The 16,029-nt window shown below is 47.0% G+C and overlaps 1 protein-coding gene across 1 annotated transcript in view; it reads right to left on the reverse strand.

Annotated features, from left to right (window-relative positions):
* Nucleotides 1–394: 394 nt before the first annotated feature.
* The window catches only part of LOC126455606 (uncharacterized), a 34,548-nt gene continuing 18,913 nt past the window's right edge, over nucleotides 395–16,029 (reverse strand). The window contains exon 2 of the mRNA XM_050091367.1: nucleotides 395–720. Coding sequence (XP_049947324.1) covers nucleotides 395–720 — 326 coding nt within the window. The remainder of the gene's footprint in view (nucleotides 721–16,029) is intronic.

Genomic DNA, 16,029 nt, shown 5'->3' on the forward strand with positions numbered 1-16,029 from the left:
ACGGGAGACAAAAAGTTGGGTTTCTGCAAGAAATCCATCCGAATACGACACGATAGCCCGAAATAGTTTAGTAAGTGCTCGGATGTATACATTGTACACTCGGTCGGCAACTAACAAGTAATTTTTATCGGAGTATAATTATTGCTTGTCGGCGAGGTGGCAGACATATTATTTTCTGTCCACTGTAGTGCAGATATTGACGTCGATCACTCGCAATCGGCTTCGGGTTCGCAAACTGTCCGAGCAGTGTTCGGTCGTCGAGTGGTGTCCGTTGCCGGGTAGGGAGCGTCGGGTAAGCAGAGAAGCGGCGGAACGCTGCGGCGAGCCGCGCCGGCGGTCAGACGCTGACGGGCGCGCTGACGCTGCGGCGCGGCCTCCCCCCTCCGGCGGGTCGCTATGCGGGCAGCAGCGAGGCGAGCGGGCTGCGGTAGCGCATGATCTTGGACAGCAGCAGCCAGAGCACGGCGGCGACGGCGCACAGCGCCACGCCGCCCCAGCCCAGGTCGACGCTCCAGCCGGGCGCGAAGAGGCGCGCGCGCAGCACGGCCGCGTCCAGGCGCAGCTGGCGCCGCTCCAGCGCCGCGCCGCTCGGCGACACGCCGTCCGTCAGCAGCGACGCCTCGTCCGCGCCCTGGCCCACGCACAGCGAGTCGACGCGCGCCGCGCGCCCCTGCGCCCGCTTGAAGTGCATGATGGTCAGCGTGAACATCGCGAACGTCGCTGCAACAGCACACAGAGTCGCGCGTCACGCTCGGAGGGCCAACTACACTGAAGCGCGAAAGAAACTGGTACAGACACGCGTATTCAAATACACAAATATGTAAATAGGCACAATACGACGCTACGATCCACAAAGCGTATACAGGGTGGTTCATTGATCGTGACCGGGCCAAATATCTCACGAAATAAGCGTCAAACGGAAAAACTACAAAGAACGAAACTTGTCTAGCTTGAAGGGGGAAACCAGATGGCGCTATGGTTGGCCCGCTAGATACCGCTGCCATAGGTCAAACGGATATCAACTGTGTTTTTTTTAAATAGGAATCCCCATTTTTATTACATATTCGTGTAGTACGTAAAGAAATATGAATGTTTCAATTGGACCACTTTTTTCGCTTTGGGATAGATGGCGCTGTAATAGTCACAAAACGTATAAGTACGTGGTATCACGTAACATTCCGCCAGTGCGGACGGTATTTGTTTCGTTATACATTACCCGTGTTAAAATGGACCATTTACCAATCGTGGACAAGGTTGATATCGTGTTGATGTATGGCTATTGTGGTCAAAATGCCCAACGGGCGTGTGCTATGTATGCTGTTCGATATCCTGGACGACATCATCCAAGTGTCCGGACCGTTCACCGGATAGTTACGCTATTTAAGGAAACAGAAAGTGTTCAGCCATATATGAAACGTCAACCACGACCTGGCCCGCATGTTCACCGGATCTGACGTCCTGGATTTCTTTCTGTGGGGAAAGTAGTAAGATGTTTGCTATCATAATCCACCGACAACGCCTGACAACATGCGGTAGCGCATTGCCAATGCATGTGCGAACATTACGGAAGGCGAACTATCCACTGTTGAGAGGAATGTCGTTACGCGTATTGCCAAATGCATTGAGGTTGACGGACATCATTTTGAGCATTTATTGCATTAATGTGGTATTTACAGGTAATCACACTGTAACAGCATGCGTTCTCAGAAATGAAAAGTTCACAAAGGTACATGTATCACATTGGAACAACCGAAATAAAATGTTGAAACGTACCTACGTTCTGTATTTTAAGTTAAGAAACCTACCTGTTACCAACTGTTCGGCTAAAATTGTGAGCCATATGTTTGTGACTATTATAGCGCCATCTATCACAAAGCGAAAAAAGTGGTCCAACTAAAACATTCATATTTCTTTACGTACTACACGAATATGTAATAAAAATTGGGGGTTCCTATTAAAAAAAAAAAAAAAAAAAAACGCAGTTGATATCCGTTTGACCTATGGCAGCGCCATCTAGCGGGCCAACCATAGCGCCGTCTGGTTTCCCCCTTCAAGCTAGACAAGTTTCATTCTTTGCAGATTTTTCGTTTGACGCTTGTTTCGTGAGATATTTGGCCCGGTCACTATCAATGGACCACCCTGTACAAGACAACAAGTATCTGGCGCAGTTGTTACATAGGTTACTGCTGCTGCAACGGCAGGTTATCAAGATATAAGTGACCCTGAACGTGGTGTTATAGTCGGCGACGAGCAATGGGACACAGCATCTTCGAGGGAGGAATGGAGTGGGGATTCTCCGGTATGACAGTTTCACGAGTGTACCGTCAATATCAGGAATCCGATAAAATATCAAATCTCCTACATCACTGCGGCCGGAAAAAGACACTGCAAGAACGGGACCAACGACGACCAAGAGAATCGTTCAATGTAACAGAAGTGCAACCCTTCCGCAAATTGCTGCAGATTTCAATGCTGGGCCATCAACAAGTGTCAGCGTGCGAACCATTCTACGAAATATCATCGATATGGGCTTAAGGAGCCGAAGGCCCACTCGTGTACCCTTGGTGACTGCACGACACCAAGGTTTACGCCAAGCTTGGACCCGTCAACACCGACATGTTAATGACTGGAAACATGTTGCCTGTTGCCTGATCGGACGAGTCTCGTTTCAAATTGTATCGAGCGGATGGACGTGTAAAGGTATGGAGACAACCTCTCCAATCCACGGACTCTGCATGGCAGCAAGTGAGTGTTCAAGCTGCTGGAGATTCTGTAATGGTGTGGAGCGTTTGCAGTTTGAGTGATACGGGGCCCCTGGTACGTCTAGATACGACTCTGACAGGTGACACGTACGTAAGCATCCTATATGATTACCTGTATCCATTCACGTCTACTGAGCATTCCGACGGACTTGGGCAGTTCCAGCAGGACAATGCGACACCCCATGCGTCCAGAATTGCTCCAGAGTGGCTCCAGGAACACTCTTCAGAGTTTAAACACTTTACCCGGCCACCAGACTCACCAGACATGAACATTATTGAGCATATCTGGGATGGCTTTCAACGTGCTATTCAGAAGAGATCTCCACCCTCTCGTACTCTTACGGATTTATGGACAGCCCTGCAGGATTCATGGTGTCAATTCCATGCAGCACTACTTCAGACATTAGTCGTGTCCATACCACGTCCTGTTGCGTCATTTCCGCGTGCTCGCAGGGGCCCTACACGATATTAGGCAGGTGAACCCGTTTCTTTGGCTCTTCGGTGTAATTTCACTGACACGAAATGAATTCACACTCACGGCCATAATAATTATTACTAGATGCAACATGCAGCAAACGTCAAACTGACACGGAGTGCATTACGTGCTTGGGTAGACAAATAATTAGCATTTCAGTGCAAGAGCACAAAGTGTATGGTTGGACAAAAACGTGGAAACACCATGAACATAAGATATCACGACGTCTAATGCGTTGTAGGAAAACCACCGGCCTTCAAAACACCTAGTCTCGGAATGGATATACAAGTTGTTCCCGTAAGTGCATGCAAAAATTCAGCAGGACATAGAGGATGCTCCGCTGAACAATTTGAGATAGGGAACCGGGGTCGGAGAAGCCAACTTAAGGAGATAATAAGAATAAAATCACACTACTGTGTTCCTATTCATTTACATCGGCTACAGTGAACTCCCAAATACCATCACTGACCCAATGAACGTACTATTTGGACTGTATCTTACAACATGTGGTGAAACTGACGGCGATCAACCTCAATGCAAGCATGTCTTCGGCGAAAAAGATTCTGACAAATATCCCTGTTGTGTTTCTAATCACATCACAAATGGTTCAAATGGCTCTGAGCACTATGCAACTTAACTTCTGAGGTCATCAGTCGCCTAGAACTTAGAACTAATTAAACGTAACTAACCTAAGGACATCACAGACATCCATGCCCGAGGCAGGATTCGAACCTGCGACCGTAGCGGTCGCTCGGCTCCAGACTGTAGCGCCTAGAACCGCACGGCCACTCCGGCTGGCAATCACATCACATGGAGCTACAATTCTGCATCTAATTCCACCTCCGTATCCACTGCGGTCTCGTACCCAAGTGACTTTTAAGTTACCCCACAGGAAATAATCTAGAGGGTTCGGGTCAGGTGACCTCGCAGGCCATGGACTAGGACCTCCCCTTCCAGTCCAGCGGCCGGGAAATACTTTTTAGTAACCAGACTAGTCCCCCTCGTTTCCTTGCAGGAAATAAAAAATGTACATTTAAATAAACAGCACAGTATGTGTAAACTTGTACGCATGTCAGTTGTAAATAAGCTCGGAAACAATAATGCTAGAGAAAACAGTAGATCAGTTTACTTCCATATCTGCTTAAGCTGGCTTCCCCAAACCCAGGTTCCCTACCTCAAATTCCTCATTGGAGCATTCTGTATGTCCTGTTACATTTTTGCACGGTCTAACGGGAACACCCTGTATAAGGTCCTGTATGCAAGAATGCAGACTGTCGTGGCGGTAACATTGAGCAAAAAGTTCTCGGGTTTCCAGCCTCGTCAAGTGGTTAAAATTACAAAATCAGAAAAAGACAATGCGTTGCGGTTCCTCGACGTCGTCGTTCGCAGCAAACGAAGTGGTTGCCTTGGCCACTGCGTCTATAGAAAACGTACCCACACCGATCTGTACTTGACCGCCATCAGGCACCGTCACTCAGCACAGAAGCGCACTTACACACGCTGGCACATCGTGCAAGAATAATATCAGATACTGATAACGTGCTTTATGAGCTGAACCACCTACGCAAGATTTTGAGGGACAACAACTATAACGTTCATGAAATAAATGAAGTGATTTCAAGCAAAAATCATAGTGAGACCACCGACGATGAGCAGGAGAAGACACTTGCTTTCTTGCCGTTCTGTGGCTCCGTGTTGGACAAGGTAATCCGCCTGCTGAAAAGTCACAGGACCAAATGCACCTTCAGGCCTCCGATAAAAATCCGTCACTCACTGAGAATAGTTAAAGACGCAGCAGGACTCAGAACACGTGGGATGTGCAAGATTATCTTGCGAGTGTGGCCAGTCCTACATCGGGCGAACAGTACGCACTGTGGAACAACGCAGGAAGAAGCACAAGATGTTTTATCGCCTAGCCTACCCCGATAAATCCGATTTAGCTGAGCATGCTTTAGAAAACGGTCACTAGATAAAATTTTACGAAACCTCTGTCGCGGCTCGCACTGACGGCTTCTGGGATTGTGTAATGAAACAAGCCATCGAAATAAAGATCACCGATAACACACTCAATGGAGACAGTGGCCTGCAGCTCATTGCGGGGTGTGATCCAGCGACTGTGCGGCTTGAAGCTGGCGCATCGAACGCCGAGTCAACGTATGCCCATATATGGAGATGCCACGAACGCCAGTGACGTCTCAGATGGCAGTTAGTGTATTTGTGGGGCGTACTAACAGCCCACTGGCAGTCATATCACTTGACAACGGCCAACGACTGCTTGGCCGAAAGATGTGTAATTTTAGTCACTTGACGCAGATGCAAACCCGAGAAGTTTTTTTTATTCAGGTCGTGTATCTTTCAAACGGGAATGTTATACTATTCTTAGTGCAAAACAGTGGAAAGTTCAGGAAACGGTGATAGTGTACAGTGGATAACGATCAAACATTCTTCTCTCCAAGGATGCCACAAAGGTTCAATAATATTGAGATCTGGTGACTGTAATGGCCAGGGCAGATGCGAAAATTCGTACTCGTGCTCACAAAACCAGTCCTGGACGATGCGAGCTGTGTGAATAGGCGCTCTGTTGCCTTGGAACGCCGCATCACCGTTAGGGACGAAACATTGTAGCATGCGGTGGACCTCATCAGCCAAAATTGTCATATAATCCTTGGCAATAACGCTGCCTTCCAGAGTAACCAAGGGGCTGAAGGAATACCACGATATGGCTGCCAACATCATCACCGAACCCCCACTGTGTTCCGCTCTTGGGATGTAAACTTGGCCAGAAGTTAGAAGCAGTGTGAAACAAGAGTCATCCGACCAAATGACATTCTTCCATTGTTCCATAGTCCAAATTTTATGGCTTTGGCACCACGTTTTCCTTGTACAGGCGCTTGTGTCACTGATGTATGGTTCTGGAATTCCAACTTGTCGCGCAATTCTCCGCTTATGAAGCTCCCTTCGTGTTTTTCCAACGCTGACAGTGTTCACGAGTGCGACATTTACTTATGCGGTGCCTTTTGCAGCTGTCATCTTCTTATTTTTCGTCAAAATTCTCATCAACGACCGTCCTTTACGAACTCTCAACACACACTTTCGTCCGCGTTGTGACCTAGCGCATGATGTTTTCCGCTATCCCTATATAAATCTTCGATACGGTGCCTCTAGAAACGCCAAATACTTCCGCTACCTTGGTTACAGAAGCAACCAACATACAAGCACCAACAATTTGCCTACGTTAGAAGTCCCCTAGCGCCGAAATAACATACTTACGACTGCACAGAACACTGTTTTCAGCACGACTGACACTTGCAACGTATTGAGGACATTACACAGGTCCGTCTGTGGCCATATGCAACAGAGCAATCCGGAGGCTTCGCTAACATATACGTTTATGTCCAAGCACATTTTCATATCTTTGTCGAACTCCAGTAGTTACGGCAGACAATTTCTCATTCAGAAAACGCATTTTATTGTAGTGTGTTCCTGAGAAAATCGTATTGGGCCACTTCTAAGGAGAAGAACGGTCAACCAGCATGTGTCGTAATTCGACTGTACCAGGCTAGTGGGATCTCCACCAGGTCGTATTAAAGGAAGATACTGAAGCAATCCAGGGGTGTGCTGCTACATTTATTACCGTAGGTTCCATCAGCACACTATTATTACAGAGATGTTTCGTGAATTCAAATTGGAATCTCTGGCGGGAAGACGACGTTTTTTTTTCACAAAACACTATTGAGAAAATTTAGGGAACCGACATTTGCAGCTTACTGCAAAAGATTCTTCTGCAGCCGATGGAATTTGACGTAAGTACTACGAAGACAAGACAAATTAGGGCTCGTACGGATGCGAATAGATAGTCGTTTTTCCCTCACGTCATTCGCGAGTGGGCCAGGAAAGAAAATGGTACGATATAATCTCCGCCATGCACCACACAGTGGCTTGCAGAGTATGCAGGGTGATTTTTCAATCATGTACAATCTCTAGGGATTGATCTATGAGAAGATACGGAACAAGAAAGGTCTAATGTACTTACGTCTGCAAATGCATGGATTCCATGCTAGAGACCATTTACTCAGTCTATGTTCTTACGGAGACTGTGGTCTAATACGCGCTGTACCATGCAGCCACAGTTACAGTGGGTGTTGAAAACGGTTTCCATGTGCCTCGACGCATCTTCTGTCTCACACGTTCACATCGGTCACGCTACATCCGAACAGTGTCAAGGCAGCATAAATATGCTGTTGCAGCGTTTCCGCATCTGGAATGGGCTCTTCTGAGATGGTCTCATAACCATCCGAACAAAGGCAGCATGAATAAGCTGCTCCAGTGTCTCCACGTCTGGAATGGGTCCTGCATACATGATACTTTTGAGATGTTATAATAACCACAAATCAGTTTGAGATCCGGTAAACGAACAGGCCATGCAACTGGACCTCCTCGTCCGATCCATCGACCAGGGAATACACGATTGAGATGCGTCCAGACGTTAACTGCGAGGTGGGCTGGAGCAGCGTCATATAGCAGCCACGTAACCCTTCGAATCATGAATGGCACTTCTTCCAGCAGGAGAAGCAAAGTCACCTGCATTAAACGCCAATAGTTCCGGACTGTTAGGCAACATGGAAAAAAGACTGGTTTCAAAATGCGATCGCCAATTATCCCGTCCCACAGATTCCAGCTGCACCGATGCTGATGATTCGCTGTCACCATATTATGAGGGTTCTGCATACTGTCCCACAGATGGCTTACGAAAATTGAAGATACCACTCCGCTTAATGGTGGCCTCGTATGTTAACAGGATGGATAACACAAACCCCGGAATCGTGGTTGCCTGGTAAAGAAACCAGTGACAAAACTGACTAGGACATGATGTATGAGAAACAGTACCACCCTCTAGGAGGAAGCGATGCATTCTGTAGTTGTGGCTGCTGGTACAGCGCATATTAGACTGCAGTCTCTGTAACAAGGTATGATTGAGTAAATGGTCTCTAGCATGGAAATCATGCATTTACGGACATAAGTTCATTAGACCTTTTTTGTTCCGTACCGTCTCGTCGATCAATCCCTACAGTTTGTACTATGTGGGAAAAATCACCCTGAATACTATATGTACATTTAGACTGCTGCTAGTGTTGTCATGCTAATATAGAATTGACACTTGCAGGAGAGCCGTACACAACGCCATGCTATGTCTCAGTGATGATTCGCTGAGACGAATCTGAAAATTAGGTGGACTGATAGCGCAATGAATGAGGAGCTTCTGAGCAGAATCGGAGAGAAAGGGGATTCGCGGAAAACACTGACAAGATGAAAAGACAGGATGATAGGACATCAGTTAAGACATCAGGGAATTGATTCCATTATACTAGAGGGAGCAGTAGAAAGTAAAAGCTGTAGGGGAAGACAGAGACTGGAATAAATCTAGCAAATAATTGAGGACGTAGGCTGCAAGTGCTACTCTTAGATGAAGAGGTTGGCACAGGAGGGGAATCCGGAAAAAAAGGCTGGTCGACTCGTAAACACAGCAGCGTTAGCGGAGAAATCCAGTATGCAGTACAAGTCCAGTAACTGGTGATAATGATTTGTGGTAATCACTGAGTAAACGTGATTCATCATTCCACTAGTTTCGAGTCATCCCTTATCCAGTACCGTCACTCTTTACACCATCTCAATCGTCGCATTGACTACACGAAAGTGTAGCTTATAAGGAGGCGCTCGACCATTGTACTCCACTGTTATTACTGACACTCATTGCAAAATAGTTTGTTGGTTGCGCTTTGAAGCTTACGAGTGACTCCTTACGCTCATTTTTTACAACAACCGACCCTATTGTTCGACGTACCTGTCTTTCAGTACATGAGGTCTGTCTGGTCTCGGTTTAGCTGTGGTTGCTCCATCGCGTTTCCTCTTCACAATCCCGTCACCAACAGTCGACTTGGACAGCTTTAGAAGAGTTTAAATGTCCCAGATGGGTCAGTTAGGTGGCATTCATTGAATAGCCCACGTTCGAAGTTACTGAGCTCTCCGGAACGACCCACTGTGCTGTTAATGCTTCTCTACTGACAACACAACACTTCCCGTCTCCTTTTATACTAGCGGATCCGCATCACGTGACATATAGTGATCAGTTCCACATTACAAAGGGGCGCCCGGTTACGTTTGATCAGATAGAGTACGTACTCGACCCATTTGTGGACCCACTCTCGTAACGCTCTCTGAATTTTGTTGGCTGTCATTAGTTTTGAGAGTCAATATTCTTTACACATTTTTTTGTAATTTTTAGTTTCGTAGTCACATCATTACTATACACTATGTGATCAAAAGTATCCGGACACCCCCAAAAACAATTGTTTTTCATATTAGGTGCATTGTGCAGCCACCTACTGCCAGGTACTCCGTATCAGCGACCTCAATAGTCATTAGACATCGTGAGAGAGGTCCGCCCCGATAGCTGTCAGCGTGACGGATTGCCGTCCGACGGGCCTGGGTTCGATTCCTGGCTGGGTCGGGGATTTTCTCCGTTCAGGGACTGGGTGTTGTGCTGTCGTCATCATCATTTCATCCCCATCCGGCGCGCAGGTCGCCAAATGTGGCGTCGAATGTAATAAGACCTGCACCAAGGCGGCCGGACCTGCCCCGCAAGGGGCAAACGCTCATTCATCGTGAGAGAGCAGATTGGGGCGTTCCGTGGAACTCGCGGACTTCGAACGTGGTCATGTGATTGGGTGTCACTTTGTGTCTTACGTCTGTACCCGAGATTTCCACACTCCTGAACATCCCTAGGTCAACTGTCCCCTATGTGATAGTGAAGTGGAAACATGATGGGACACGTACAGCACAAAAGCGTACAGGCCGACCTCGTATGTTGACTGACAGAGACCGCCGACAGCTGAAAAGGATTGTAATGTGTAATAGGCAGACATCTATCCAAACCATCACACAGGAATTCCAAACTGCATCGGGATCCATTACAAGTACTATGACAGTTAGGCGGGAGGTGAGAAAACTTGGATTTCATGGTCGAGCGACTGCTCATAAGCCACACTTCACGCCGGTAAATGCCAAACGACGCCTCGCTTGGTGTAAGGAGCGTAAACATTAGACGATTCAACAGTGGAAAAACGATGTGTGGAGTGACGTTTCACGGTGCACAATGTGGCGATCCGATAACAGGATGTGGGTATGGCGCCGGCCGCGGTGGTCTCGCGGTTCTAGGCGCTCAGTCCGGAACCGCGCGACTGCTACGGTCGCAGGTTCGAATCCTGCCTCGGGCATGGATGTGTGTGATGTCCTTAGGTTAGCTAGGTTTAAGTGGTTCTAAGTTCTAGGGGACTGATGACCACAGATGTTAAGTCCCATAGTGCTCAGAGCCATTTGAACCATTTTTTTGTGGGTATGGCGAATGCCCGGTGAACCTCATCTGCCAGCGTGTGTAGTGCCAACAGTAAAATTCGGAGGCTATGGTGCTATGGTGACGTCGTGTTTATCATGCAGGGGGCTTGCTACCCTTGTTGTGTTGCGTGGCACTATCACAGCACAAGCCTACATTGATGTTTTAAGCGCCATCTTGCTTCCCACTGTTAAAGAGCAATTCGAGGATGGCGATTGCATCTTTCAGTACGATTGAGCACCTGTTCATAATGCACGGTCTGTGACGGAGTGGTTACACGACAATAACGCCCCTGTAATGGACTGGCCAGCACAGAGTCCTGACATGAATCCTATGGAACACCTTTGGGATGCTTTGGAACGCCGACTTCGTGCCAGGCCTCACCGACCGACATCGGTACCTCTCCTCAGTGCAGCACTCCGTGAAGAATGGGCTGCCATTCCCCAAGAAACCTTCCAGCACCTGACTGAACGTATGCCTGCGAGAGTGGAAGCTGTCACCAAGACTAAGTGTGGGCCAACACCATACTGAATTCCAGCATTAGCGATGCAGGGCGCCACGAACTTGTAAGTCTTTTTCAGCCAGGTGTCTGGATACTTTTGATCACTAATTACTCGCATAGTCAGGTGCTATGGCCGCTGGGGAAGTCAGAAGCATTTTCTAATTACCGTGTAGCACGCCCACCAGCGATGCTTCTTTAAGGCTTCTGGGTCTTCATTTGGTATCTTATGTGTGGAGTTACTGGTATGCAAGCGAACTCTGCCGACTGTCATCACCGTGAATATTTGATTCTGTCCGCAGCTCGTGGTCCAGTGGCTAGAGTTCTGCCTCTGGGTGTCGGGGTCGATTACAGACCGGGTTTGGAATTTTCTCTGCCCGGGGACTGGGTGTTTGTGTTGTCCTCATCATTTCATCATCTTCATCACCATTCGTGACAGTGAATAGATTGGTCTGTGTAGAAAATTGGACTGCGAAAAAATTGGGACTATGTACGGGCGCTGATGACCGCGCAGTGCAGCGCCCTACAAACCAAACATCATCATCAATATTTTATTCTGCTCCTTGTGTAGCAGATGCATGAAAAGCCCATGTTACGGAGTAAAAACCATCGCAACTGTTACGCAGTAGTAGCACTGATCTCACAGTCAGTTTTGTTGTCACAAGTCAGCTGGCTGCTAAGGCAATCAGTTGTGATATATTGCTATGCTAGCCCCAATATTCGGTAACCGCGAAATCTGTAGCTGCGCGAAAGGCCAAGGCCATCGTCTCCGCCTTTAGCAAACGGGCGGCGACTCAATATATCGACCCTTCCTTTGCAGAATGCAAAAGGCCAGCTTGCTAGGTTCGACGAGAGTACTACATCTTGAATACAAATGACAGTTAACGTAAAAAAGAAAGATTTACATCTGCATTCGTAACTACAGAAAAACAACTCTGTAATCGTGCGTTAGTTTCACATTGTTCTTTATTAAGTAACCACTTTGTTTATACTGTTAGGTGTTGTCGGCAAGATATTACAGACACGCATCCAATTGCACAATGTTTGTATCTAGCTGTTTGCTTGATTTTTAAAAATCTTTTTTCAAAAGCGGCTTGCAGCTGCATGACTCCGTGTCTTCATTCAGACTTCCCTTCCAATACAGTGAGAAGCACAGAAATAGAGAAAAAGACCATGAAACGGTACTGGCTTTTGATAACGTCGATTATTTCTGTATGATACAGAGATGACTGCGATGATTGTCCCAATAGATCACGTCGGAGGATAAAGGGTGTGGATATGGGATTGAGCAGGATACCATTTGCAAATAGAATCCGATGTGTTTGCGGGAAGGGTCTGATGATTAGCCTGAAGATTTCTGGAGATTGATTAGCGAGAGTAATGCGGATTGTTGTGTATAGACTTAATAACTGTAAGTAATAACTGCGCAATCTAGTTAGCGCGAGGCGGTGTGTCAAACTTATTTTTGTAAAGGGAGTAGAGGGTGTATAGATTAAAGATGGGAAGACGTGATGGCAGAGGTTTGGCAGCTGGTCGATGTTCACATGGATGGGTGGTATAGTGAGGTGTGAGGACAGAAAGATGTTCTAGGTATTTATGGAGGCATAGAGATTTTGTGAACTGATAAACGCTGTCGTTGGAGCAGGGTTGTTGTTGATGGAACGCAAGCTGTTGTCTGTGTCATTAAAGTTTCAGTGGGGGGTAAGACCTCAGAAGAAAATAGAGTCAAGTAACAACGGTGTAGGTGAGCATGGGACTCAGTGACAGCAGATGATGGTAATGTTCTGCCGGTTAGCAATTCTAACCCGTTATGGGTTATCGTTTGCGTGATGTGTAAGAATACACAGTTAATTTTTGACCGGGTATTAGACATAAAGACATAACCTTTTAGTTTTTCAGTGAGTTAAATTCTGCGGTTATGTATCCTTATGTTTAGAAGTTTCGGAAGCGAAAAGTTCTTTTATTATCCCTCATGATTATTGCCTGACTTACAGCAGCGTTGATGGTTAGGTACCCTTAATTACATGAGGAATTGAAGGTTTTGAGGTCCGCGCGCAGCTGAGTTTTGCAGGTGGGATGGACGGCGAGGAAGTCAGCGTCATCAACACATCGTAGAGGTATTGGTTTCGGGACTACAGCTGTCTACAGAAGGTAAATGAGCGTTGATAGAATGAATCGTCAGGAAAAACGCGAGTTTCGTGAAAGACGTGAAAGTGGACGGTATTTACTGTAAATCACGCTGGCCGGTTAGTGAGATAGGAAGCAGGTGGATGTAAGGTTAGTGAGATAGAAAGCAGATGGATGTAGCTGAATGGTATCACTTAGCAGTGGAGCCCGAATGAGATTCGTGGTCATAGGCTTTTTTAATTTCCACGATCGGGATGCTGTGTTATTGATGCCTACTAGATGCAGAGTTGTTCGTTGCAGGAGATGTTCCATTTCTTAAAAGAATAAGAGGAAGGAGAAGAAGAATAAAAAGCTGTTATTGCATATTAAGCATATGAGCTTCGGGAAAAGGGATGCATACTAAGCAGCTCATAGCACTCGTGGCAGCGATCACGACTTGAAATTCAGCTTGTCCGAAGATCATAAGTCACAAGTGAAGAGAGCATCCTTTTTTCTACTTTTTCCATTTATTTACTGTGTTTACGTGTCCAACGCAAAGGCATAAACTTGTGGTAGCGATCACGACTTGAAATTCAACTTGTCTGAAGATCATAAGTCACAAGTGAAGAGAACATCCTTTTTTCAACTTCTTCTATTTATTTCCTGTGTTTACGTGTCCAACGCAAAGGCATAAATACTACGTCCTTCTACGAGAACAGCATTTTTCAGTATGTTCTACACTTCGTCGAGACAGTTGGTTTCTTTCTGGGGCGTTTTGAATAGCGACATGTTCCCACAGCCTCACAGGAAATTGGCTTTTGCTTAGCCTGCTTCTCCGACCATGGGGAAGGATATGCACTGATAGCCAGAACATTATGACCACCTGTCCGAGCGATAGCAGCGTCACCTGGCGTGGTATGACTGCTAGTCAGACATACGCACGGTGCATGTAGAATCAGTGAATGTACTGTCCGTGTGTGGAATGGGGAAGGCGCACGATCCATCTGATTTTGACTGAGTGCAGATTGTGATGGAACGGAGGCTCGGTACGAGCATTTTGGAAACTGCACGACTTGTCGGGTGTTCAAGGAGTGCTGTGGTGAGTGTCTTCAACACGTGGCGAAACCAAGGTGAAACCACGTCCAGACGTCGCGGGGTTGAGTGCCCACCCCTCATTAGAGGTGTCGGACGTCGTAGGCTAGGCAGACTGGTAAAACAGGAGAGGCGGCGAACTGTGGTGGAACCAACATCAGACTTTAATGCTGGCCAGAGTAGAAGTGTGGGCACGCACTGCACCGAACACTCCTAACATGGGCCTCCGCAGACGACGAACTATGCATATGCCAATGTTAATGCCACGACATCGGCAACTGCAGCTGAAATGGGTACTTGACTTTCCACTGGATGTTGGCGCAGCGGCAGAGTGTCGCATGGTCTGATGAATCCTGATACATTCTTCATCATGCCGATGGGAGTGGTCGAATTCGTCGTCTTCCAGGGGAACAGCTCCTTGACATCTGTACTGCAGGACGGTGACAAACTGGCGGCGGTTCCATTACGTTCTGGGGAACAATCATATGGGCATCCACAGGTCCAGTGGTGTAGGTACCCGTGGTCTAGGCGTAGCGTCTTTGATTCATAATCAAAACGTCTTCGGTCCCGGGTTCGATCCCCGCCACTGCCTAAATTTCGATAAATAATCAGCATTGGCGGCCGAAGACTTCCGGCGTAAGAAGTCAGCCTCATTCTGCCAACGGCCTTGTCAAAGAGGGCGGAGGAGCGGATAGAGGTTCAGGGCACTCTCTTGTCCTAGGGGTGGGAAATTGCCCCTAAAGGCGGAAGAATCAGCAATGATCAACGACATGAGGATGCAGAAGGCAATGGAAACCACTGCATTAAAGACACGTAACGTGTATCCACAGGACATGTGGTCTGTAATTGAAGAAGTGTCATGATGATCTCTCCATTGGCAAAAGATTCCGGAATAGTCCCCCATTCGGATCTCCGGGAGGGGACTGCCAAGGGGGAGGTTACCATGAGAAAAAGATTGAATAATCTACGAAAGGATAACGTTCTACGAATCGGGGCGTGGAATGTCAGAAGCTTGAACGTGGTAGGAAAACTTGAAAATCTGAAAAGGGAAATGCAAAGACTCAATCTAGATATAGTAGGGGTCAGTGAAGTGAAGTGGAAGGAAGACAAGGATTTCTGGTCAGATGAGTATCGGGTAATATCAACAGCAGCAGAAAATGGTACAACAGGTGTAGGATTCGTTATGAATAGGAAGGTAGGACAGAAGGTGTGTTACTGTGAACAGTTCAGTGACCGGGTTGTTCTAATCAGAATCGACAGCAGAACAACACCGACAACGATAGTTCAGGTATACATGCCGACGTCGCAAGCTGAAGATGAACAGATAGAGAACGTGTATGAGGATATTGAAAGGGTAATGCAGTATGTAAAGGGGGACGAAAATCCAATAGTCATGGGCGACTGGAATGCAGTTGTAGGGGAAGGAGTAGAAGAAAAGGTTACAGGAGAATATGGGCTTGGAACAAGGAATGAAAGAGGAGAAAGACTAATTGAGTTCTGTAACAAGTTTCAGGTACTAATTGCGGATACCCTGTTCAAGAATCACAAGAGGAGGAGGTATACTTGGAAAAGGCCGGGAGATACGGGAAGATTTCAATTAGATTACATCATGGTCAGACAGAGATTCCGAAATCAGATACTGGATTGTAAGGCGTACCCAGGAGCAGATATAGACTCAGATCACAATATAGTAGTGATGAAGAGT

Source organism: Schistocerca serialis, chromosome 2 (genome assembly GCF_023864345.2).
Source record: "Schistocerca serialis cubense isolate TAMUIC-IGC-003099 chromosome 2, iqSchSeri2.2, whole genome shotgun sequence".
Lineage (NCBI taxonomy): Eukaryota > Metazoa > Arthropoda > Insecta > Orthoptera > Acrididae > Schistocerca > Schistocerca serialis.